The sequence below is a fragment of the Chaetura pelagica genome, unplaced genomic scaffold (assembly GCF_000747805.2).
Source record: "Chaetura pelagica isolate M959 unplaced genomic scaffold, ChaPel_1.0 scaffold104, whole genome shotgun sequence".
Taxonomy (NCBI): Eukaryota; Metazoa; Chordata; class Aves; order Apodiformes; family Apodidae; genus Chaetura; species Chaetura pelagica.
The window spans coordinates 6050167-6077985 of record NW_009953786.1 but is presented as its reverse complement, the minus strand read 5'-3'; the positions used below and the strand labels follow the sequence as shown (position 1 = coordinate 6077985).

At 39.7% G+C, this 27819-nt stretch overlaps 1 protein-coding gene across 1 annotated transcript in view; it reads right to left on the bottom strand.

The window, feature by feature from the left end:
- Positions 1-27819, bottom strand: part of FARS2 (phenylalanyl-tRNA synthetase 2, mitochondrial) — a 192804-nt gene that overhangs the window by 83635 nt on the left and 81350 nt on the right. The window contains exon 4 of the mRNA XM_010000915.1: positions 12947-13107. Coding sequence (XP_009999217.1) covers positions 12947-13107 — 161 coding nt within the window. The remainder of the gene's footprint in view (positions 1-12946; positions 13108-27819) is intronic.

Genomic DNA, 27819 nt, shown 5'->3' with positions numbered 1-27819 from the left:
CTCATGGCTTTAAACAAGATCACTAAAAGTGGAGAAGGACTACCTTGTTTTTGTACTCATTCTTCTGTTCCCCCAGCACTTGCTGTTTGCCATCATGGGAGACAGTATACTTCAGCCAAATGGTTAGGCATAATGTAACAGGTCTTTCCTCTAAGAAAATTGATGCTTTCATGACATTCTAGTAATGAAAAGATTACCAAACCGTATCTCCTTTTTTTTTCTAGTTTAGTGATTTCTTATCTTAAAACAAGTATGAAGGACAGCACAAAGATGTTGAGCTACTGAAAATAACTGGGTGTACACCGCTTTAGAAACAACTCCTTTTAGGCTTGGCAGTAGAGCTATGCAATCAAGTCTTCTAGAGGCTCTGGGTTTGGGAGAAGGGAAGGGATTGCCCAAACATTATCATAGCCATCCCCACTTTCCTTCCTTTTTACTTTCTAAACAGCCTGGTTTCTTTCAGTTCCCAAAGGTATTAATTTGTCATGGTTGATGGAAAAGCTGGATTTCTAAGCCATGTTTGAGACAAGAACCCAAGTGAAAGCTACAACCAGTCACAAACGTGTGGACCAGATCCAGCAAGATTCCTCTCTGCTGTGCACTGCATATCACCATATGGGCTGTCCCCTCAGCACCTAAGCTAAGGTCTGTGGGGTCTTGTCAAAGATAAGAGTTTCTTTCTTGAGCTGTACTGTAGGTTCTCTAAAGGTGCAAAACAAGAATTGAATTGCTTATATTCTGCCTAAGTGGTCACCAGGTAGTTTTTCATATCACCTCATCTAGTCACCATTTCCAGTGCTAGTGAAGCACCCTCGAATAGAAAAACACCCCAAAGACTTACCACAAATGCACACACGTGTGCACATGCATAAGAACAAACATGACCTTCCTTGCATGCTAAAAGTTACAGCTATTTATTATGTTCTGTCATTGTCTGTAGAAAATAAGCAAGCTTGTGCCCTGGGGAAGGAATCCAGTGAATTTGGAACAACTAAAACAGTAACGTGGAATCTCACATGGAACCCAACAATCAAACCTTAGGACTGCCTCTTGCACAGACTGTCTGTATTCTGTTGGTCCTTCCCACCCAAATCTCCCACCCCAGAGCCAAAATCAGTCTATCAGGCTCTTTGTAGCAGGGCTAAAAAGGGCAAAGACAACACACACCTTAGAGAACAGACTGTCAACAATTAAAGACTGTACATAACAATCCTGCAGTTTTCTAAAAATACCTCCCATGTCTGCCAGGAACAGGGGATCAAGTGATATAAGTAATCAAAAACCCAGCTTCTTAGAAGATACTCAGGATTTCTTCTTCAGCAGTGCTGGGCACCTGCAATTCCTGCAGAAGGCACTGGTTGCTTCTGGCATTCAGCATTTGCCATGCTCAGAAGTCAGGTTTCCTCCTTTCTTTTGGTTTGGTTTGTATGTTTTTTTCTCATTATGCTTAATAGTAACACCGAGATAAATAGCTCAGTGGGGTAAAACACTGCACACATCAACAAATCATATAAAAGATTTATAACTAAATAAAGACTGCAAGTGTTTGGAAAGAGACTACAGAAATATGAAGATGTATTTCTTCCAAACACATAGTATAACAATGGAAACAAATAGCAACCAGCATTTTATTTCAGCTTAGACAAAAAATCTCATATAAAGCACTGTTGATTATATTTCCTTTTCTGCTCATTAAATCCAACGTTCTGAAGAGCTACAGTTTAAATAGCACAATCTCCAGAACACCTGAATATGACTTACATTAAAATACGCTGGCATCACAAATCTCACAGGCACACACATCACCTGAAAAAGTCATTCTTCCCACCTAACAAGCTATATTTTTTTTCTCTGTGTCCTAAAAAGTTTTAAAATTTCCAAGCCAACAACAATAATGCTTTGTATTTATTGGCCAGGTACAACTTCACATAATGCCTTGGACATTGCAATGCTACAAAGGAATGTCCTCATCTTTCTACACTTCTCAGACCTATGACCAAAACTGTATTGTCTGAGAACAGCTACTGTACATACTGCATCATAAAAAATATTTGCTCCCTTGGAAATGCAAAGAACCCAACTGCCACATACAGCAATTTACTTCAGCAGATTTCGGGTGGTTGTGAAATATTCTTCATGATTTCCAGTACCACTAAAACAGCTGGGTTTCCTTCTTTACTTGGGAAAACTGCCTGAGTTGCAATGACTCTTGGCAAAATCCAGTACTTTAGTTTCCAGAGTAATCAACTTCACATTTTTCCCCCTAAAGTACTGAATTTTTACCAGTCACAACCTCAAAAGTGCAAATAATAAACCAATAATAAAACACCAGGTTTATGCAGCAAGCTAAAAACAAAATCTAACTTCAAAGAGTAGCAGGTAAGCTAGAACCAAAAGTGAAAGGCTCTACTTCCTTGTCCAATACTGAGAAGAGGGGGGAAAGTCTTTAATTTTTTCTTTCAGGCAGATCTAGAGTAGTTCTAAAGCTATAATCTTGTTAAAGAGTAACAATACCTAAAGCAGAAAACTGCAGAGAAGCCATAACCCAAGAACAGACCAAGCACAACAAAGACTACACTAAGCATTTAAGTATGCAATGACAAAATGTAAAGAACATGTGAACCTCAACAAACAGCATCCTTGTGGAGATCAGGTATTTCTTTAAATGCTTTTCCTTATTTTACAAGAACCAGAAAAAGGGTTCACAATTGCTGATTTAGGAGAACAGCTTACATGTGGCAATAATTATGCCAACTGATTTAACACATGTGCACTAGCAGGAGGATGCAAGCAATTCTCAAAAGAGGTTACTCCTTCTCGTTATTAATTTAGAGAAAATCGCAAAAACAAATCCACTGCAACATATGCACCCCAAAGCATTACTTACTTGCCACATTTTGGTTTGTGCTGTCATTTCTATGGTCCATGTGTCCCTTACACTAGCAAGATGAAGGCAATTGAGGACGGGTATGGTAAGAATAATACAGTTCTTCCCAACTCTGCCTTCTGTTGTCTGGCTAATTGTTTGTAGCTTAATTCGTATTCTGATCAGAGAAGCAGTAGCTCAAAATTAGGGGTTTTTATTAACACCATGTATTTCAAAAGGTGTTTCTTTTCAAGCATACACACACATGTCCCCAGACTGATCTCCTCAGCCCTCATTTCCTAGAGATGCTGTAGAGCTCAGCTGCAATGGCTAATCATGATGCCACTGATGACTGTAGGGGTTTAGGCATGCTTTTAGAGACCACTTTATCAAAAGCTCTTTGCAAGATCTATCTTTTGTGTGTAAAACATTGGCATAAACATGAAACCAGCTATCAAGTAAACTCATCTATGACAAAACCCATCCTTTTTTCCAAAAGCACGAAAAATAATTAGCGTGTATGTCCTACTGGTTTCCAGATCTCTCTTCCCCCCTCCCCTCCTTATATTTCTGTATTTGTATATGACTATAAATACAGACTTGCTTCTCTGAAGACACAAGTGCTTAGATACATTTTAAACAGTTTATTCTTACATCAAATGCATAATGTGCACCCATAAAGTTGTACTTAATCAGGCTGTAGACATGTAGATACTCAGATTGTGATAATTATCCAGAAGTGCCAGTTATAAACCAGGGTCAATTAGGTAAAACACAAAATGATAGCCCCTCTCCTGAAGAACTTCCCATGCTAGGATAGTAATGGAGAAGACATGCTGAGGCAGGAGGTAGAAGACAACTACAACTATAAGTAGCACGGAAAACAAAATTATTGAGTCACTTGTCAGGTCAAGGCCAAAGACTAAAGGCAAGACAGTTACTGTGCCATCCTCCTAGCCAGAATTCTTTTCACCAGACTGTAATTAAATGAATATTAGAAAAATATTGGCAACCTTACAACCTACATACTTTTGTAAACAGTAAGACTGAAAGCTCTGATTATTTGTGTATTACTGCTGAAACCAACAGCAGCTGGTTCTTATAGCTTCACATAACCAATATGAAATAACAGAAATCAATAGAAATCTACTGTTCTTCTAGATTTCTAAGTTTATTCCTTCACCTAGTGTTAATTTAATGTGGGTTTCAGAATACATATCACTGCTGGAAATTGCTCCATGGCTTATTTAAGCACTTTTATAACCATTATACTTCATCATTTGGGATGCAAAAAAGATTGGTTGGTATATTCAGCAGCAGAATTACTCATTTGTGAGTTATCTGTTTTAAAGAGCCTCAACCACTCAAACTGCAAATCTATGAGGTTTAGAGATCAGAGCAAAACACAGTACCACATGTTTTTTTAAGCTTATTGCACTTTTTTCAGAGTAAACATTTAAATAGTATCAGGTGTACTTTGACTGGGTTGCATTGGCTTTTGCCTACAAAAAAAACCCCAAAAGCCAACAGCAGCAAAATGGTTGCTCTGCCAATAACTGTACATTGCAGAAGCATTTGTAACTGGAAATTCATTTTTAATTTACATCATGTTGGGGTGAGCTCAAAATTCAGTAGGGACTACAGTTGCTCCTTTTGCAGAAAATACAAATTGGAAGGAAGTCCCTGGTGGTCTGTTCCCAGTTGCTGGGAATCTCGTTCACTCAATGACACAGCTGCTGGGAATACCACATTCTTTACATATTGGGGTGCATTAAGAAGAGTGTTTCCAGCAGATCGAGGAAGGTTCTTCTCCCCCTTTACTAGTGAGACCCCACCTGGAGTGTTGCACCCACTTCTGGGCTCCCCAGTTCAAGAGGGACAGGAATCTACTTGAGAGAGTCCAATGAAAGCCTACAAGGATGATTAAGGGACTGAAACACCTGCCTTAGGAGGAAGGGCTGAGAGACCTGGGGCTGTTTAGTCTGGAGAGAAGACAACTAAGAGGGGATCTAATTAATGTGTATAAATACATGAGGGATGGGCATCAAGAAGGTAGGGACAACCTCTTTTCACTTGTGTCCTGTGATAGGACAAGGGGTAATGGAATTAAGCATGAGCACAGGAAGATCCACCTCAACGTGAGGAAGAACTTCTTTACTGTGAGGGTTACAGAGCACTGGAACAGGCTGCCCACAGAGGTTGTGGAGTCTCCTTCTCTAGAGATTTTCAAGACCTGTCTGAATGCCTTTCTGAGTGATCTGCCCTAGTTGGTGTGTGGTGGTTTGTTGTTTTGTTTGTTTGTTTTGGGATTTGTTTTTTTTTAGTTTGTTTTTCTGCTGTGGCAGGGGGTTAGACTCACAGATCTTTAGAGGTCCCTTCCAACCCCTAATATTCAGTGATTCACCCATCATCCTCTAACAACATGCTCTAAATTCAGCCACACCTGGCACAGGCATTCTTGAGACACTTTTTTCTCTTTTGCTTTGCCAAGCTCTTTCAGGGGATATGATATGAATGTTACCACTCTTGACAACTTGTGAGAGGCTGGTTTTCTGCCAGGTCATTACAACTTCCCAGATTACAGAGAGGCAGAGAAAAAAAAAGGTTCTCTTGATGCTTTCATTTGTTTTTTAACAGGTACCATTCCTGGTTTTATGTGGAAGTATTTTTACATGGAAGGACAATGGTAAACATTGGTTTGGGAAGACACAGAGAGACCAATTTGAAATCCACAGGACACACCTACAGACTCAAGGGACTTTGGATCTCATGAGGGTTGCACAGTTGTGTTTCACTTGGGATGCCACAAAATGACAAAAAGTGTTCTACAAGAATATCTGTATGTCTTCATCCAAGTTACTCTGTGCTTTCTTCTCTTGTCCTTGACTTTTCTTTCATTTACTTCTGGACTCCTTTCTTCTTTCCTCCAAGACTGAGGTTCTACATGTCCAATGCACACAGAAGGAAAAGGTAGAGGAGTCCCAGCTGTCAAAAGCTCCTTTTCCACCCTGGCTGCTCACCTCTCTCACTGATCTATGACTTTCCTTTATGCTGCTTATGCATGTAGGCCACAGTGCTGGGGCACACTATCCAGTAGCAACACCACATTGCAGGGGTTTTTTCACTCTCATCTTTCTCCAGTCACTTCTGGTTTTATCTTGCCTCCAAAAAGAAAACTGCTGCTTCATCAGTTGTGCTGAGGTCGTGGGGCAACAGTGAGAAGTGGATCAGGGAACTGATACAGCCTTAAGGAACCACAGAGTAAAAAGGGTCCTTGATCCACATCACAGTGTAGCCATGTAAGTAGCTGCTACAGTACAACTGGAACAGGAGAGCAGAAGAGCACATGGAAAAGAACAAAAAAAAAATACGCTCTTCATCCAGATATTGTGAGAACCAAGGATTTGAGAACAAGTGGCACAGAGTAGTCACAAAACCACCATAATCCTTCAAAAGGAGAGAAATTCCAGTTAGTGTTCCTTAACTGGACCTGGAGTCAACAGAGAGGACATATTCCCAGTGGACACACCAGTATTTCACATTGCCAACCTCCAAAAACCCCTGCAGCAATCTCTAGGTTTGTTAGTAAATCCCTGGACCTCCCACATAGCTGAGAATTTGAGAAAATACATAACTATATCTATGTTTTAGAATTACCTGCCATGTCATAAAAACTCTATGGGTGACTTAACTGTGATAGCATAGAAAACTGAAAGTAAGAATTAAATATTTTTCTCTTTTATATATATACCCACACACATACACACAAATGCTCCTCCCCACACTCTAAACAAATTCCAACTGGGACAGCTGTATACAAAGCAGAAAACTCACCATCCAGGAAGAATACCTCAAACCAGTTATTTTGCTTCACATCACCATCAGCAAGACTAAATCTGCTATTGGCATGTGGTAACTTAGCAGAGGTGAAAAACAGAATTTTCAAATATTCTAAGACTGTGAAAACAACTTAGAACTATTTGAAGTATTTTCAAGGAACATAGGTGAAGGAAAGGAAAAGAGCTATGTTTCTGCTAATTAATATCATAGCCTTCTCTGTACATCTGACTATTATCAAGGTGGCTGCTAGATTGATGACATGGATATGCTTCACCCTTTGGTTCTCCAGCAAAAAACAGATGGAGGTATTATGTAAGATAAGTATCACTAATTAATCTAACCACAAAGGACTACTGGACATTTTTCAAAGTAAAAGCAGAAAGGAATTAAACTGTTGCTGTTTGTCCAGGTTCAATGGGAGACTATTAGAAAGACTAGAGTGCAGTGGTTGGGTGAAGGGAAGGAAAGAGTATGCGTTAAAACGTGCATCATTGGTATTAGCCCAAAGGGTTAAAAATCAAAAATGCTCACATGGGAATTTAACAAGAGGGAAGAAATGTTGAAATCACTGTCCAGTTTGATGCAGGCATCAGTTTCTGGATAAGGACTAAGACTGCTAGGTGAGAACAGGCTATGGAAAGCCTCGACAGTGAAGAAAAGCACAGCTCCTTGATAAGTCACAGAAGATTTTGCAAATTAAATTTGTCATTTGTTAGATGAAACTCCTCTTGCTTATAAAAGCCATTTTGAAAGTTTCCTCTGCTTCAGCCCTGCAAGGCACTGATCACTCACAGCTGGATCCCAGGAAGTATGGAGATCTCTGACCTGAAACTACTGAGGCATTTTGGCTATGTTTGACTGAGCACAGGAACTATCCCATTGATTTAAATGGGACTACTCGCAAGTTTAAAGCTCAGCATGTGCTTCGGTACTTTGACTGACTGGGGCCAGAGGGTTCAGGTTCCTAGAGCTTCAATACCAGCACTACCTACAAATGATCTAAGATATAAAATCCTGACGAGGGATGACTTGATGATCAAGTGACTTCTAATCCAATTGTGCAGCTTAGTGCAGCACCTCTGCAATGAAGACAACGTATTTGTCTTCTTTCCATGGATAGCCAACACTAAAAAAGGGAGTTTCACAATGTTCTCCAGAGTGTACAAACAAACCAGAGATGATATACAGCACAGTGTAGAGGTTTTATTGACCTTCATTTAAGATGATCTATGTAAGACACTCACAAGAAATTCAACCTTCCCAAAGTCATACCAATAAAACGTTTATGCTACACCATCATCTATCCTATTGTACCTCTACATGCATGCACACACATTATATATCTTCAATTACAGTAAAACTAATTAGACAATAAATCACAGTAGAGGCAGTACCTCATTTGTTCAGACATCCAAGTTAAATTTACATACTAATGGTTGCATATTTGCCTTTAATAGATGCACTATTAGAAAGTAAACATAATAAATGAATAACCGTTTAAGCATGGAGTTACCTAATCTTGATGAAAAAATATCTGAAAATGTAGCAGCCAGTGAATCTATTTACTTTTTATTGGAAAATAAAGCTAATCACAGACTAAGAAGATAAATATAAATTATATGGAGTAACACACTCATGACAGGTCAGACAGACCCACCCTGTGCAGTGAATGTAATAAGAACAAACTGGTTGAAATGGCTGGCTTATAGATTAGATACTCTCCTTCTTGACCATAGAATAAAGGTTATAGACTCAGGTGGTTTAATTTGCAAAAGCTTCCCCTTGGAACTGCCAGTGCATTTTAAGCATAATCTAAAGCTTTAGGACAAGCCACATGTGCCCCAGCAACAATCAGATATGTATGTGCACAGGAAAGATGCACAGGAATGATGACTGTCTCAAAAAACTGAAAAGTGCACAGTAAGGTAAAAAAGTTGTACTGTGTAACTGTGTGAACACAAGTGCTCACAGATGTAGCAAACAGTGCAAACTGGGGTATTGGATAAATGCTGTGTCATTAAAATAGGGGCTTAATTCCTATGGCACACTGAGCACAGGCAAATGGGAATGAGTGAGGCGCAGCCTTTGCTATTTTCAAAGGGAAAGATGAGCCCAGTTTGATTTCCTTTCCCATATAATGAATCACTTCTTTCCACATAACTACATCCTCCTGAAGATACACTTTTTCTCTTCTCTGCTAACCTTGACTGTTCACTTTTCAACAAAGAGAGTATCTGCTAGGTTAGAGTCACATATACTATTTTGGCTACAGCTGTGCGGGAGGTGAACAGTGTCAATTCAAGCTGTTCATCAGCACTCCTCACTCCACTGCCAAAGGTGACTAGCCCTTCAGGTGTCCCAGCTGAGCAGCTCTAGGAGCTTTGTCTGTCCTGGCAGCAATCAGTTATCCTGGTTAGAATGTCTGTTATTCTGAGTATTGAAGCTAATGGGTTATTATGAAGGAACTGATCCTGGAGAGACTGCATATGCTGGCAGATGCAAGGAAGAAGCAGCCCCTGGAGATGATGGAAGGGAGTGGTGAAAAGTAGGTGGGGCTAGAATGTGGGAAAAAAGAAGAAAGCAACTCCCAACATCTCACAGAGGGAGTCTGCAGTTTAGCTAGGAATCTGATCCAGATTCCCTCTGTACCAGTGGTTCCCTTAGAACAGCATAAACATGCTTCTGCGTGACCTCAGCCCAGGCCACAAGGCTCATCTGCAATAGAAATAAGTAATTATTTAAAACAACAGGAGCAGCAGCCACCAGCAGCATCAAATGAAAGTGACTTTGTGAGAAGAGAATGCATCAGCAGTCAGTTGAGATGACATGCCACTTGCTTGCTGTGGCAGCAAAGTGATGGAGGTTCCAGGAACCGTCCTGCTGCCAGAGCCCATTCGTCTTAATCAACACCTCTGGGCACACTGCATTTCATCTGAGCTGTGAGTGCCTTCCTTCCCTAAACGTCATTTCATTTTTGTAGCTTTTCTTGAGAGTTGTCAGCCCACAGACAAATCTTTTTTTTTGTAAGAATGTGATTGAAGGCAAGATACCAGCCTCTGATCCCTCACGCTGCTGTGACTTGTGTCAAATTATAGCTGGGGCCATTTGGTAATCCAAATCAAGGCAATAATCTGATCTGTGGGGAGCAGCACTCTGACACTGCTGTGCTGAGTGGCCACAATGGTACAAGCACTGTCAGCTTTTCCAAGCAGCTTTTTGACCTACTGAAGCTTGCACATGTATATTGAACTGATGACACAGGAAAATGTCTGACATATTCAGGCTGTTAAAAGGCACAAACCATATACTTTAAGTCCCAATAAAATGCTTCCATTAAATCCCATTTTTGAACAAGAATATATTTAGCCCAGCTGTTATTAAGGGTTACTGCTATGTATTGTGGACTTCATGTATTTGAAGAACTTTTAATCAACTGAAAGAAAAATACTTATGTTATTTGGTAATATGCAGATTATCAAATCTGAGGAGTATCCAGAGGTTGAAAGATCTGTTTCAGTTAAGCACATCAAGGGTGGACATTTACCTGGGTCTTCTGAGGCTTCAGAATTCCATCTGTGTCATGAAAGGCTATCAAAACATCTGATTTGCCTTAGTTCAGTTCAGTCAGGCTGAAAAATACTGCATGGCCTTGCAGGCAGAAAGCCTGTCACTTTTGTAATATCCATAGAGATTTCTTACAACATCAACACTGCAAGACAGGCTAACATTTTTCCTTCAAATATGAAATTAATAAACTATGTGATTAATTAATTATGACTCCTTAGAAGGTAGACAGGTGCTAAAGGTCTGCTAACTTGGTTTTACAGTACATCTGAAAAAAACACAGAACAGAAAGTGTGTGTGTGCATACGTTAAGAGGAAAAAAAAAAAAGAAAAAAATGAAAAAAGGAAAAGAAAAAAAGAAAATAGGTTGCTAAAAACTACCTGATAGTGGAGCAAAAAGCTGTTTCTAAAACATTGGCCATATCATCTTTCTGTAGAAGAAGAGAAAGAAAAGACTCAAAACGATTTATCTTTGCACCCTTACTGTCCTTCCCATATCACTCATTCTCCTAATCTGTATACTTTTCATTGGCCTGTTTGCTGGGATATGATGACTGCCAACACATTAATGTGCTAAAGCAGTAGTTACTGCCCCAGTAATATTACTCTGATCTTTCCCTTTGGTCCAAGTTAGAGTAAACTAGCAGCTGACATTTTCTTTTCCTTGTCCTCCAGCTGTTACATCTTATCTCCTGATTCATGATATTACTTCAAAATATATTTCAGACTGCAAGCTGAATTTCATGTCTCTCTCTACAACATCAGTTCTGGGTTGTAGAACTTTCCTCTGTGTTCCAAGTTGAACCAATGCCAGCTAAAACCAACGTCACTCAGCAGAAAGTGCTTAAAGACCTACCAAGACCTTGTCTTCACCCTCCTATTGACAGCACAGTTACTCAGCAAAACAGTGCAAAACTATGTGCTCCTAGAGACTCCTGCTCAGCTAAGGTTACCCAAACAGCACCAATTAAAAAACAAACAAACAAACTCCAAAAAGAAAACAAAAGCCAAAGCAAAACAAAAATCCTAAACAAACAAAGAAGCAAAAAATTACAGAAGACAGAGAAAAACTATTTCTTTCACTTTTAGCCTCCTAGAAACCATGACATTTCATCTGAGTAACCTATGTTGCTGTCATCTTCAGACAGGTTCACTACACCTCTAGTCCTGACTTTTATCTGAAGCTGAACATGAAAATGATATGCAACTTAGAGTTGGCTTGCCTTCAGCATCAGACCATATCGTTCTGACAATCTGGGCCTTTTACCAAATGCCCTATCTACTGATAATATCAGTTTGAGGCTTGGATTCACAATTTTAAAGCAAGCAAGAAATCTCATTTTAGTTACACCAGGGATCAGATTGCAATCTATAAACCAAGGCACAATTTGTGCTCCTCAGGAGCAAAGCCAACCAGAATGACATGGGCTGAAAAGAAGATGACTTATGACTTGAGCATTTCTTATTTAAAAAAACAACAAACATTCTGTAGATCAGGGAAACCTACAGGCAGACCCCCCTTCAGGAACAGTAGCAAAAACGTGTCTCCCTTCTGTTAATGGTAACTACAATCTGAGTACCCCAATGATGGCATCACCAAAAAAAATCTGAACAAAAAATCAAACCAATCCAAAACACCCCTCTCCCCCCCCAAAAAAAAAGCCCCCAACCTACTCCCCAAATCTGTCTAAACACCACTTTGACTCTACCAGAGTAGATGTGCCAGAATTGCTAGGAATTTTTTAAAAAATCAGTTCTGCTACTAATTTGATGTGGAGACAGCTCAGAGCTCATCTGAGCATTATCACTGCTGATTTCCCCTTCTATATTTTCAATTCTTAAAAACCAGAATCAAGCTGTTCAAAAACAACAAAGGGAAATGGTTAAAAACAACAGCAAAAAGCATTTTTCTGCTTTAGGACTTCAGACTTCATCAAGCATCTACGCAGCTACGTCAGCTCCACTCCCCCAAAGACCAGTAGTACCAGGTGATGTGAACCTTCCTGGGCTCATGCTGAAGGATATTATGGAAGTAGCATTTCCACTCAATCCAGTTACGTTTGATTACTTTGCAACCACAAAATGTGAGACAAGGTTGCCACGTACAAAAGTCAGCTCTGCAGAGGAGTTACAAAAGAAAAGAGAAGCTGAGCCTGCAGTTTCCCTTCACTACCACCTGGAGGAACGAGCTGACATCCTGAAGACAGCGAGGTACATTCAGAAAGCGTTTTGCCGAAGTTTTAACAATGCAATTCACATTGACTTCAACGAATGTAGGGTGAAAACAATGGGAAAGGTTTGGAATGTATTAGAATATTTGAACGCTTAGCATCAAACACATTTTTATAAGGAAACAAAATTATGGTCACACTTCAAGAACATAACCAGATGAAAGACAGGCCTAAATCAATCCCTCTTCTGGGTAAATTTAGAAGTTAAATACATGCTTACGTATACTCAAAACAGAGATATTTACTGGGTATCAACAGCAACTCTGGCTGAAAAAAATGCCATAAAAACCTGGATTTTATTGCAGTATATCAGAGAATCATGAGAGCTGTAAAGCTGTTGCTTTAAAACTTAATCTGTTAATGGCACAGAATTTTAATTATGTTCGCTAGGGCTACAAACACTTCTTACTGACAGAAAATTATTATCATATATGTATTGCTTTACCTGGAATTTTATTTTTTGCCAAATGTGAGGCACAATAAACTGCTTCAAGAAGCGTTCATCTTCACTCCAGAACAGTCGGATGTCAGGGATATCATACAGGATCATGGCCAGCCTCTCCAAGCCCAAGCCAAATGCCCAGCCAATTTTATCCTGAGCACCAGCTGCAATAAACAAACATACACAATAAAAATTCAAGAGCTTAAGTTCATAACATGAAAAATTGCTGATAAAATGTTCACCTATTTACCAAGAAAAAAAAAAAAAATTAATAAAAAAAAAAGGTGAAGTGGCCAGAGAGAAAAGCCTACGATACAAATGAAAGAACTAAAGGCTACAGAACAGATCCTACTTTCATCAGAACAGCAGCAAGACTGGGCACATCACCAAGTCCAGGAACCAAAAGTGGCAATAAAATAATGCAGCACCGTTGGCTGTTTGTGCCCAAAGTTTCAAATAGATTTTGAGAAATGCTGCATAACACTGTATACACTGCCTGCCTTCACTATCCTTACAGCTAAACACTTTGCACTTCAGCTGTGTCGTATAAGACACAGAAATATGAATTTCCTGTTCAGAATATTTTACTTAGGCTGACAGACCAGGCCAAGCCTATGTAGCATTAACATCATTACCAACACTTGGGAGAATCAAAATTGCCAGTTTCAAGGTCTCTGGAAGAAACAGCAATGAGATGTGAGGTGCTGTCACATTAAGGTGACACCTCCAACCAGGGAGCTCCTGGATTACTGCCCCTGAGAAAAGCCACTGGTTCCACATGGCTCTCTTACGTGCCACTAAATATAAAATACAAGAATATTTAATACAGAAGAGCTGTACAGATATTAATAATGCAACAGTCCTGGCAGGAAAGTAAATATTCATACCTTCCTTCATTTACAGGACAAGAGCATTGAGTCATTAAACAGGCATTTTTTTCCAACACCAGGAACCAACTCCGTGTTTGGCCATCATCCTACTGATCTTGAAATAAGCTGAGAGCCCCGCAGCTCTGGCAAAGGCTCAGAACTTTCTAAAACGTAAAGAAATGCCTAAAGAAACACACTTATGCTGAAAGGATGCATGCATGTGTGACAGACTGGACTCTTCACCATGAACAGTGTGCTCCTAAGTCATATACTAGTACTGTAAATCTCACAGCCATCCAGCTAGACCAAGGCCATACGTGGCTCCTCTAGTATGAACTTAAACTCTAGTCTTTTTGAAAGTTTGAAATTGGCAGCTTCATCACCATCAGGCAGGAGGCTGGAGGCAGAAGTCTACTTTCCAACCCCTGTCTCTGCTCTCAGAAAGGAGACAGCTCCCCTTATTGGGGCACTGATGACAGCCTGAAGTATGCTGTCACATTCAGTCTCGAGACAAAACAGTCCAGAGTCCAATTTAAATAGAGGCAGGCAGGACAAGCTTGGGAAAAAAAAGGCACAGTCATCACTTTGTTTCTTTTAATTAATTTGAATCTATTTACCTGGAATACAATGTTCCCAGCAGAAATCATCTGTGCCTTACCCACAATCTCAGCAGTATTGCACTGCCACAGGAATTTGGTCCACTTTATATCAGTATTATTCCCCACAGAAGTATGGATATTTTGCCTTGTCCTTTCTCACATGCTCATATGCAAGATTTTGCACTTTCTGACCTTTGAAAGCAGTTTATCAACTGAACTGTGGAAGTCCTAAGAAATAAAGTATTGGGTGTGAACTCAAAAGGTACCTCATGGCAGAGCTGCTCAAACTGGGATGCTTAGACCAACCAACAGACTTTAAGCTAAAATGACCTTGGAAACCTACAATCCATGCTATCTTACATGTAGAACTGTACAATCTGCTATTGATGATTGAGTTATTTTTAGAGAAAGGATAGTGATAAACGGAATGTATTGAAATTTGTGTTTAAGAAAGATTTTGAGCTACAACTTTCAGTGCAGAATACAAACTGCTTCTTTTCCAAGCTGAAAGTACTTTTTCTCTCCACACTCCAGTATATAAAAGTAATTATATTTTAAGAAGCATGAAGAAGTTAAGTTGATGGTGTCACTTCCCCAGACTTCCAGCTTGTCTTTCTTGGATCATCATATCCTGCTTCAGTAGCAAAACTCCTATTAATTTTAAAAGTGTCAGACTTCCACAAACATATTGATATTTCTGTAGACTGATTAACACAATCCACCCACTCCTCCAGAGGTAAAGTAGAACACCTGGAGCAATATCCATGAGGGTTCTGAACAGCCACAGCTTTATCTCTACAGATGCATTAAACCTAAGACCTAAAGATGCCAGGTTAAGCACCAGTGTTAATTAATTCACTAATGCTCATTTAACTATACATGATAGGGCATAATGGTCCTCCTTCCCCAACTTACTGATGATTATTGGTAGACTGGACAGGAAAAAAAAAAAGAAATTGACAGATGATCAGCAGAGTGGGTATACATTTTGATAGGCAGAGCTTTACATTTAAGATTTTTGCTTTTTAAAAATTATTATTCTAATGTAAGAATGTACAATATTTATACCAAATTGATTTGCTACGCATTTTAATTCTGCAATGCACACTTTTATTTTATATCAGTAATTTCTTTTTTTGTTTTTGTTTTTTTTTACAGACTGGAACACATCACACTTTTTTCATGATGTAGCAGACAAAAATTATTCACTCAGCTATCTGGCTAGCAGCTCTTAGCACTGTCATCTGAGCCATGAATAAACACGTAGTTGCAGAACTGGTCTTTGGATGATTCTCATGCAATTATCAGCCTTCAGACCATAAATTTCTCAAGTGTCTGCAGTCAAAGCCATATCAGAGAAGAACTCCCTCTACTCAGAGGGAAAAAAAAGAAAAAAGGAAGGAAAATGCAGATAACTAGAATTCCTCCTCAAATCAGCACCCAAAAATCTCCACTCCACATTGTCATCTATTTTGTCTCTGATCTCTTCTCCAACTTCCTATTTCTAAAGCTCCAAGTCAATACAGTGTTTAAAGATATGGTTGACTTACAGCATCTGAAGAACTACCTTGGGGAACTCAACAGTGCATTCCTAAATGACCAGGTGGCTTAAAAGTTAAACATGTAGCTAAGAAATCTGCTGACTGAGAGCAACCCAAAGCTTTTCAGTGCACATATATATGTTTAAATACATTGAATTTTGGCAAGTAGCAGGCAAAGAAGTCAAGTGAATGTGAGTCAACATGACAGAAAGAATGAACACGGAATAGCGTTAAATATTAAAAAAAAATCATGTTGAGGTTCTGATGATGAGACCTGGCCAAAGTGGAAGATTCCAGGGACCTGGTGGGGCAATCATAATATCACTGCTTGAAATGCCACAGTCCAATGGATAAAGCTTTCCTGAAATACGAGCTTTCCCCAACTGGCCCCTCAAAGGTTTGCATGCTGCCAGGCTCCTGCTGCCTCATGTGAAAAACCTGACTAGTCGCTACCAGAAAATTGCTGGAAGACTTGCATGTCAGGTAGCCAACTATGGAGAAGAATTGGATAAAATGGTTTGACTGGCTTCCCACACTGGGGGATGAAACAGTCCAATCTGATTAAAGAAGGTTGCACCAATCACAGCTGTGTGTGACAGAGGAGCACAAGAGTCTTCCTTGAGAAGACATATTGATCTATCCTCCTCTTAAGCTTTGAGCCCAGACAAATCAGTTTACATTTAAATGTAGACCAATCAAGACATTTTAAAAAAAAAAAACCTCTTGTTAATGAAATTTAAAATTCTAACAGCCAGGATGGGAAGCTTCATAATTCCTCACTGAGGCATATATAATGACCTGCCAGAACTAATGGATTTTATCCCACTGAATGTTCAGAAATACCCACAGACAGAAACATCTGCATTCTCAAGGAATGGGAGCAAGACATTTTTGCACTGCACAAGATTTTAAAGACATATTTTGCAACACAATGATAAGATCAGGTTGACAAAACTTTTTTTGTTATACACTTCAGTCATACTTATTTTTATATCTATGCTGGCCTTTATTTAACAATTTTCGCTACTCCTGTAAAACTGCCAATAAAGAAATCTTTCTTTCAATCGAGCCTAAATTGGGCCTTCAAAGTGTTATACTCAGCAGTTACTAAAAAGTGAAAGAAATTAGTTTGATCTTGAATTGAGGCAAAGTCAAGAGCATAAAACAGCCTACATACAAGGTGTTCTTCACAAAATGCCCCAAAATGAATATACCCTAAGTGCATGAAGCTGAAAGCTGGGATGAGTTCCAGAAGCAAAGACCTGAATTTGATCTGCTTTCATCCAAGCCGTGGCTGTTAAAGGAGCAACTTCCAGAACTATGATGGTGAGAAAAGGAGTGAACAGACTGCCAAGGATACACTGACTATATATTATGTTTTAGAAAACAAATCAGTGCTTTAAACTGCTTAGAAAGTAACTTATAGACATAATGAACATGTGACTTGACACAAAACATCAGAAATTCCTGAAACAAAGACCTATGCCCACATTTGAGCATTATGTGATTAATGGACAGCTCATGAACAAGGTTTTGAAAAACAGCTTCTGCAAAATAAATATTTACTTATCGCTAGAGACTAGGAACACATATTCTATGTGAGGGCCATAGTAATGAGGTGAACCATGTTTACCTGTGTTAAAAATAAGCTATTTAAAATTATTTCCTACTTCAGATAAAACTCCCGTATGTTTGTAGTCAAAGATTTTACATGAAAAAAAAATTACCAAGGTGTCAGTCAATAAAGAAGAGCTTCTGAAAGTGCAAGGTCAGGTGGCTGGGACATTAAGCAACTGAAGTAAAAAAGCTTACTGAAGTTTCCTTCTGAACTGCTCTCTCCAGTTAAAGCAAAAATGGTCATATCATTTTGTAACTCTGTTAAATTGATGCATTCAGGCTCCTGTGTGCAATTCAGTTTAAATTACCTCCTAAAATAAGGACTTGGCTTTCAGACTATGCATACTAAGCAAGCCACTTATCAAGAATTCAAGAAAAGAAGTAAACATTCACTTATGCCTATTCTGTGGAAAAAGAACTTATCTTTCTGAATCTTGGATATGGAAAATTTTTCCAACCATAATAGTCACTTTGAGACCACAGCTTTGTCTCCTGGGTCAGACTGATCTGTTCTGTTTGCTCCACTTGAAAACTAAGCAAAAGAACTTTAAAGGCTTTGATTGAGTTTTTAATATGCATGTTTATTTTTGTTCCATAATAAAAATAACTGCGTACATAGTAAAGGAACAGTCTACTTAAAAAAATTCTACCCAGGGAAGGCATCTACCAGATTCAACTTTTTTCTAATATGTAATTAACATATATCCTTCCATTTTATGAATATTTCACCAGACCAAATAGCTGGGAAGAACATGTTTCTGACAGGGAGGAATGCAAGACCCAAGCAGAAGAGGTCATGAAAGCGAGGCTAGCAAGGAGAGAGTGAACCAAAGCAACAAGGAGAAACTTCCTCTAATTTCTCCCACCTTGGACTAGTATTTTTAGTTTCTAATTCTTTTATTTTTCTGCTTCTGAATTTATGAATTTCTCCATCCTCCTCCTCTGCTCCTGTCCATCTTCCTATCTTTGCCCAAGTCCACCTCTCCCATTCCCATAAACTGTCCTTAGCATTCACAACAAAATCAATGACAAACCCACCATTAAACAGAATCTTACTTAAAACTTCAGATATTTTTCAAAGTTCAGTACCATACACTGCAATAATATTCAACCTGTCAAATTATATAACATGAAGTTATAAAACTTAACTCCCAAGCACAATACAAGACACTAGTTAATAACTACAAAGTCTTCCTTTTTCTCTGTACTTCAACCTACATATCTGAATAAATGGCTTGCTTTGTTTCTGAGGCTTTTTTCCTTTACCACTGGATTCCTCAACACTGGACATTCTCCATAGAGGACAGTGAAATTTGCTGTCCTAATTTATGTCACAGAGCAAAAAAGGAACTGACTCTTGGGTCTACTTCCCCAGGTTCTGCCTGCAGCCTCCAGTACTGCTTTTTTTGTTCAGTCTATGGAAAAGTGAATTCCAATTCCTTTCATAATGTTTTGTTCATTCAAGCAAAATTGGATTTTGAGGGTTTGGGTCTTTTATTACCATTAAATCTCCCTAGATATTGGGGCCATGTAAATTTGAAAAAAATAAAAGCTATAAAGAAATACATGAGGGGCTGCCACTTGGCTGAAAGACCAAGTCTACAGTACAGTTCAAAAATTCAATTACAAATCTCATTTTTTCAGGGGTGTAAGTAAAGCTGGACAAATCCACTCTACATATATATTCATTTTTCCCAAATGCAACTTTATTATAAAATGTTTTTTTCTTCAAGAACAACTGGCAGAGCAAGGAACAAGAACACAAAGACCATTGCAATTGTGCTGGTTTGGTTTTGGCATGGTTTTGGTAGTGGGGGAGGAAAAGCTCCCCCAGCTCAGGTGGCCAAGGCTGAGCCATTAGAGAGACAATAGATGTGCCTCTGTGATTAACATATGCAAGAACTGATATAAGACCTGAGAGCAGAGGGAGCAGAGGAAGAGCTGAGCTGGAAAGGTGCAAGCAGTGCTGGAGTAGAGATCCCGAGGCTGGTGAGGAACAAGGAGAAGGAGGTGCCTGAGCAGAATTTCCCTTGCAGCCCATGGTGAGATGGCAGGCTGTCCCCCTGTACCCCATGGAGAAGAAACATGGAGGAGCATCCCCTGAAGGCAGCAGCAGGTGTGGAGATGCAGCCTGTTGACTTGGATCTGCAGCCACGGAGGACCCCACACCAGGGGAGGTGACTGTTCTGGAAGCAGCCCATGACTTTGTGGGAAGCCCACCCCGGAGCAGCTTGCCCTGAGGAACTGCACCTCCTGGGAAGGACTCATGTTGGACAGGTTCGTGAAGGACTCATCTCCCATGGGGAAATAGAAGGACTGTAAGGAATCCTTCTTCCTGAGGAGGAAGGAGCAGCAGGAGCCACCAGCCTGTGAACTGACTCTAAACCCCATCCCCTGTCCCCCTGTGCCGCTGGGGGGAAGGTGGGAGAGAAACCGGGAACAAAGGGATTTGGGCCCGGGAAGAAGGGAGGAGTGGGGTAACATATGTAAGTCCTGTGTTGTGTCCTGTGTGCATTTGATTAGTGCTAAATTAAATTATCACATTTCCCCAAGCTGAGTCTGTTTTGCCCATGACCATAAACAGTGAGTGAAGCCTCCATGGCTTTTTGTCTCAATCCACAAGCTTCTAGTTGGCCTTTGTCCTCCCCATCCCACAGTGTGAGGTGGGGAGTGAGCGAGTGGGCACGTTGCTGGTTCTCTGGTGGGTTAGGCCCAAACCACGACAACAGTGTAGTACAATCTTCAAGAGATTAAGACATTCTCAAAGATACACAGGCAGAAGTTTATGTATCATAGCACAGGAAGCTATTACAATTTGTTTGACACTGCTGCTCAAAAATCAGAATAGCCAAAACATCCCTTTATATGAAATGGTTAAAAACTGTTCAATTGATTCATGGTTTCTCTGAAAACCTGACACTGCACAGTAAAATCAACTTCTACTGGCAAGGACTGATACTGCATTTGGTATTGCTACAACACCTACCATAAAGAAACCTTGGGGTCATAACTGGGGTTCCTTGGATCTACAATACATAAAAATCATAGATAAGGTTTATGATTTAACAACTATCCTCTTCTGCTACAAACTCATTCTTCAGAAGAAACTCATTAAAAACCTCATGATAATGTAGGCATTGCTTGCCTTATAACTAGGGGTTGGGATAATAGTCTTTTCTTTCCTAATACGACTTAGGTAAAACAGATGATAATTGTAAAATATTAAATTTCAAAATCTTTCTGTTAAGAATAGTTCAGCATTCTGACAGTAAAGTGATAAAAGGATTTCCTATGGAAGTGCAGCATATATATACTCCAACACAGTGAGCTCCAATATAATCCCACTACAGTGTTTCATGGCAGTTCTGACAAGGTTCCGGGTACACAGAATTTATTTCAAGAAATCATGACATTCAATGTCCTAAACATATTTTCTTACAGCACAGGCTAGAAAAATGCTTGTTCAAAAGCATTAGCCCCAGTTTTCCTTTCTTCTTACAAGAGAACTAGTCCACCAGTCCTGTGCTACAGCAGGTTGAAAAGCATTTCTCACTTTTGCTCACAAAAGGCTCTGCAAAGTATTCCTGGCTTCCCAAGCCATGCCTGCTTGTTGACCTCCTATTAAAAAAAAATTAAAAATAACAAAATGAAATAAATTATGTTCCTGGGCAAAATCATTTCTGTCAATTGGTCTCATGTTATTCAAGGACATGGGTACGTTATAGATATATAATTACAATAAATAAGTACTATATGATATCAGACCCTACCAAGCTGGGTTTGCAGATGATGTCACAGAAGAACCCTCCTGCATTTCTCTACATTGCTCCTGAGTATAATGTTTCCAGCTGGTGTTTGACAACCTGGCCTACTGTAAATACTTTTATCTCTACTTAAAATATAACTCTGGATACTCAACTAGCCTCCCAATATATTTTGTACACAAGGCACACATAAAAAGGGAACATACACAGCTGTAGCACTAATGGGCACATCAGGAAACTCAGCTGTGTGCCTCAGGAAAAAGCAGAGTGAGCCATAACAAATTTTTCTGCCTGGGCCTAAATTCACCATTTCCCCTCTCACACCAATGTTCCCAGGAACACCAAAATAGAGCAAAACCTGAACTTACAGATTAGTTTCTTTAGCCTGTAGTGCACTGCTTGACTTCTATGTCACTACGACCCTTTGAACTGCATCACCTTGGAAAGGACTTGAGCTTCCACAACACTGAGGAATGGCACTGCCATGCCCAGGACTCCTCTGGGGCAGGAAATGAAGGCTCTCAACCACAGGCAAAAGAGCTGTCACTCCTACTCAGTTCACCTTTTGAAGTCATACCTGGTTATTATTAACTTGATGCCTATTATTCTATCCTCTTTGGATCTGGCAAGGTTTCCAAGCGGAAGCAGAGGTATCTGCAAGAAAAAGCTGAGCAGAAGCATAATTCTGTGGGATGCCATTGGCTGTTTCAGCACTAGATATTGCAAGGTATCTTGCCTAAGCCAGTCCCTTCAGCTCTACTGTAAACAGGGAGAATCACAAATAATTATACACTCCATCATAAGGCACGTACAGACAAATCACTTAACTTTTAGAGAGGTAAATCAAATTAGGTGGATTTGACTCTATGTGCCCATTTCAGCTTCAATTTTATAATGAAAAAAGTCTTCCAGTATAATTAAAGGAAGAGCACAATAATAATTCATCTCAGAATAATCACCACACATTAATTTCTATTTTTCATTTCTTATATTTCTTTTAATTAGTTTCATAATTTCTTGTAATCTCTTTTATGATTTAGGAACTTGTATGACACAAATACAATGGAAATCACATTTTGAGTACTCTCCTGTTCTTACCTTCCTCTTCCTGCACTGCACAAAGTGCCTATAGCCATTTAAAAAAACAAACAAACAAACAAAAAACACAACAACAAACATACAATTTACTTTGTCTATTTAAAATGATTGTCATAACATTTAAGTTACTGACTATTTTTAAAATTAACCCACCATCTCCATATGAAGCAGGTGACAAAATATGGAAAAGGAAGCAATTGTTCCTTAAAGTTCCAATTAATTTATTTTCCTCTACTATCTAATTTGTATGAAATTCCTGAATTATAACTGTAGCACACTTATTTCTGAAATTTAATATTTTTTTTTTAAGTTACATAGATTGCATTACCATTTGTATAAAGTTGTTGAAAGGCACTTCACACAAAACAGTAATCACAGAATCATAGAATGGCTTGGGTTGGAAGGGACGTTAAACATGATCCCCCTTGCATGGGCCTCCCAATAGACCAGGTTGCTCAAAGCCCCATCCAACCTGGCCTTGAACACTTCCATGGGGGTGGCATCTACAGCTTCCCTGGGAAATTTGTTCCAGTGTCTCACCACCCTCACATTGAAGAATTTCTTTCTAATGTTTAACCTAAATCTCCCCTCTTCCAGTTCAAAGCTATTACACCCCTTGTTCTATCGCTGCTTAAAAACTCCCTCACTGGCTTCAGGTACTGGAAGGCCGCTATAAGGTCTCCCCAGAGCCTCCTCTTCTCCAGGCTGAACAACCGCAACTCTCTCAGCCTGTCTTCACAGAAGAGGTTCTCCAGCCCTTTGGTCATCTTGAGCTCCTCTGGAATTGGTCCAACAGCTCCATGTGTTGGAGGCTCCAGAACTGGACACAGTACTCCAGGTAGGGGCTCCTAAGAGTGGAGTAGAGGGGCAGAATCACTTTCCTCAACCTGCTGGCCATGCTTCTTTTGATGCAGCACAGCACAGGCTTCTGGGCTGCAAGTGTCCACTGCAGGAAGGGGGATTGGCTGATTCACCTTAAGGCTGTGCAGCCATTCAGCAAGATTTGGACAGACTGGAGAGCTGGGCAAAGAAGAACCTAATGAGGTTCAACAAGAGCAAATGCTGAGTCCTGCACCTTGGAAGGAACAACAAAATGCACCAGTACAGGCTAGGAGGTGATCTGCTAGAGAGCAGCTCTCTGGAGAAGGACCTTGGAGTCCTGGTGAACAGCATCCATAGGGCAGAAACGTGCCTGTGTGGCCAAGAAGGCCAATGGTATCCTGGGGTGCATTAAGAAAACTGTGTCCAGCAGATAGAGGGAGGTTCTCTTCCCCCCTTACTCTGCCCTGGTGAGACCCCACCTGAAGTGTTGCAGCCGTTTCTGGGCTCCCCAGTTCAAGAGGGACAGGAATCTACTTGAGAGAGTCCAATGAAAGCCTACAAGGATGATTAAGGGACTGAAACACCTGCCTTAGGAGGAAAGGCTGAGAGACCTGGGGCTGTTTAGTCTGGAGAGAAGACGACTAAGAGGGGATCTAATTAATGTGTATAAATACATGAGGGATCGGCATCAAGAAGGAAGGAACAACCTCTTTTTACTTGTGCCCTGTGATAGGACAAGAGAAAATGGATTCAAGCTAGAGCACAGGAAGTTCCACCTCAACATGAGGAAGAAATTCTTTACTGTGAGTGTTACAGAGCACTGGAACAGGCTCCCCAGAAAGGTTTCTCAGGAGACCTTCAAGTCCCATCTGGATGCATTTCTGAGTGACCTGCCCTACATTTGATCCTGCTCTGGCAGGGGAGTTGGACTCTATGATCTCCAGAGGTCCCTTCCAACCCCCAACATTCCGTGAGTCTGTGATTGCCAGATCATCATAATTTTTAGCAAAATGGCATGACTACAATGACCCAATAGTAAATTAAATCAATAGAAAAAGAAAGAATCATACAAGAACTTGCTTTTCCTTCAGAGACTAAAATCTTGCCAAGATGCCTCTGCTGGGCTTTATGTTCAAAAGTAAGTTTATATGTAGTCTTTCAATGTACAGTTTTAAATCTCCCTTTTATGTTATCTATCTCTAATGACATCTCCTAGTAAAGTGTATCAGTAACAAAATGTCCCACTTTACATGCAAGGCCATTTTCCCAGGTATGAAATGAAAACTGAACTACTACCTTATTAGACAACAGCAATTAGTTCCTCACAGTGTGAACTGGTAAAACTTGTTTTCCTCTGGAAAGCTTGAAGCTCTCTTTCTTAACAAGGTACCTTTGTATCAGCAAAAGGTCTGTGTCAGCACAATTCTCGCAGCAAGAAGTTGATTCTGCTGATATGAAGTACATCTACAACATACCTACACTGGCCAACCTCTCCTACACTGGCTTGAGGAGTGAGACTCACACACAGGGTGTGTGTTATCCTGTGTGTTAAACTAAGTTACTGATACACCAATGATGTCCAATTGGTGCTGCTCACATTTGCTTATGTAAACACGTTAGCATCCCGCAGACAACCTCTTGATGTATTATTGGAGTTACAGCTGGTCAGTGGAGTTATATCACTAAAAGCCAGAAATCAAGGCACACTCATTGCAAAAGAAGGGCTGCAGGATAACCTCCTAATTACCCTCTCTGTAGGTATAAGTATTGTATCTTACTTACACAAAATAACACAGCACAGAACAGCTTTATTTACCTTTGAAGGAGGAGCAAATTTCCTCAGGAAAGATATTCAAAGAAGGCAAAGACTTACACATAAAGCACTTCCACAGATGGTTGAAAAGAGCATGATTCTTCCACTATGCTCATATAAACTCTCAATTATATCTAATATTTTGTATGTGTAATAATTATAGCGGTATATACATGCAGAATTACTCTAGAAAGCTTGTAATCATGTTACACTGATGACTCATAAGAATGTGATGATATACAAGAGAATATCTCCATTTTTCAGTTTTCAATTTAAAACAACCAGGAAATGGCCCACAGAAGTGAGCCTTAACACAACACTTGGTATTTCAATGAAACATTCAGATATTCTGAAATGTTAGAATTAAGGCTGCCAGAGGAACACTAAGATACTCTCATCTTAGAGACACATTATGATGCTGTTTTCAGTATGACAATCAAGTATTAATCTTTCCACAAGAATTCATTCTGTTGAACACAGAGAAGAGGCAACGGTTAATGATCACTGCTTGCGTTCCTGCACTGCTGAACATGTACCCCAAGCACCTTAAGTACTGAGCAATATTCAAACAGAGCTCTAAAGACACATTCTTTCTTTTATGAGCTTCCCAATGAAGCATTCAGTTCTACAATATTTAAATGCTTTAAAAATATTAAATACTTTTTCTGTCTTCTTCCACATGTCTCAGTGAGTTGAGGCAGTATTGCTGTCTCTTGTATTGCAGACTGAGAACCTGGGCACAGCAACCTTAAGATCAAAAGCATCTATTAATTTTGCTCCCTATCTGAGATACCTGGGACCTGATGCTTCTGAGCACCGAGCATTACACAATGTGTAATATGTTCAAAGCACAGCTCACTATTACTACAGCTGAAGCTCTGAGGACTCAACACTTCTGCCAGCCAGGCCCCAGGGTCTCAAGTCAGGCATTGAGGTAACAAAAAGCACAGTTAGCAACCACATGTGTTAAGTTTGAGGTAGATGTTCCTACACTCAACTAGGAGCCTTTTTTCTCAGGAAGAGAAGGCAGAGCAGTGTTCAAGTGCACAGACTGTCCTTTCCTGCTGCCACTAAAGGCACCTGTTTCACGCTTTCCAACTATTGCTTCAGTGGGGCAGAGGCTTGAGAGAGCAGCATCCTCCACCCAGCAGTTCCAATCCCAACAGAGGAATGATTATTCTGGGAATTGAATCAGGTAACAGCCCTTCACAGAAGAAGTAATAAAATTTGCAATATTCTTTGCCTCCTAAACTGCCCCCCTGCTCCCCTCTCCTTGTTCACTCTCCAACACTCTGGCTTTCCAATCAAGGTTTCTGTCTCTTTCTTCCTGGGATGCAGCATGGAGGTTTTGAAGGAGTAAGACTCCTGCATCCTGCATGGAAAGGAGCCAATGGATGCCTGCAGCCTGAGACTGAACTGCAGAGAGCCTAACTCAACTCATGCTCAGCTCAGGGTGAACAAAGACTGGATGAGTTCAGCTGACGAGTCAGGATACCACCAAGCCTGCACTAACTGCGAATTTCCAGGCACAGCCTCTGAAAAAGAGAATACTATTTACTAAACACAGGTATGAACTTCTTGTATGCCTCTCTCCCCCAATTCTAAAACAATGGCCTCCTTCAATGAGCAGTCAAAAACTGCAAATAAGGTGAGCTAAAGATGTATTTAGACTTGACTAGAAGGTGGCTGAAAACTACAGCAGTACATAATACAAAGCCAACGGCAGACAAAGACGGAAAAAACCCAAACAAACAAACAAACAAAACAACTCACACAGACTTGAGCAAGTTACATAGAAGTTCCTTGCTCAGCACCTTGTTCCATGCACAGGGCAGAGGCATGGAAGACAGACCATTGTCTTGGCAAGTAAAGACAGACATGCTCAAGTGTGTAGCTGGTGTGCCTGTGTGTGTATATCACAGCACCTCAGTGGGAGAGATCTGAGCTTCACTCAGTGAGTTTTGTATCCTCCTCATAGATTATATGAATAGAAATATTCTAATATACAGACAACATAAATGAAAAGTTATTGCTTTGATTGCACAGTATTTTGATTCACTGCTAAAATATTTAAATGAATTAACAGAGAAGACTATTAATCTGCTTTTTTTATGCAGGAATATATTAATAAAAATAATATCTCCTGTTCAGTTGAAAAACTGCGATTTGAACCTCCTTATTAATGAGATTCCTTTCTCAAATGAAGTCACTTGTACTCTAATCGTCCTTTTACACAGCTGGTAATTAATTTGTTGTTATGCACTGAGCTTAAATTTGGAAAGGTAATGCCACTGACAAAGAAATAATTTATATTAAAAATGTTAGGATCCCTAATTCCATAATTCCTATGCAATGACAATTAATTAAATACTATTTTCCAATGGGATTTTTTTTAATCACCAGATAAAGGGGCTACTGTGCTTTTAAGGTTAACTCTCATTATCAAATTCTGTCTTTTATATCTATCAGAAATAAAATTAAAAGAAGACTCTTCCTAGAAAATAAACCTACAGACAGTTTTTAATTACATCTCATTTCCTTTACAGTTTGAAAGTTGACAGCAATTGCTATAGAAACTCATAACTGTATCTGGTAATTTTTGCCCTGCACTCATTTAGAGAAGTCCATGTTGAATACCAGTCCCACTTGTCAATAGAGGAGAATCTGAAATATATTAACATTTAGTTTTATAGGACAGATACTAATTGTGTTGTTATTTTGCCACTGTGTAAATTTTCAGTGACCTTTCCAAA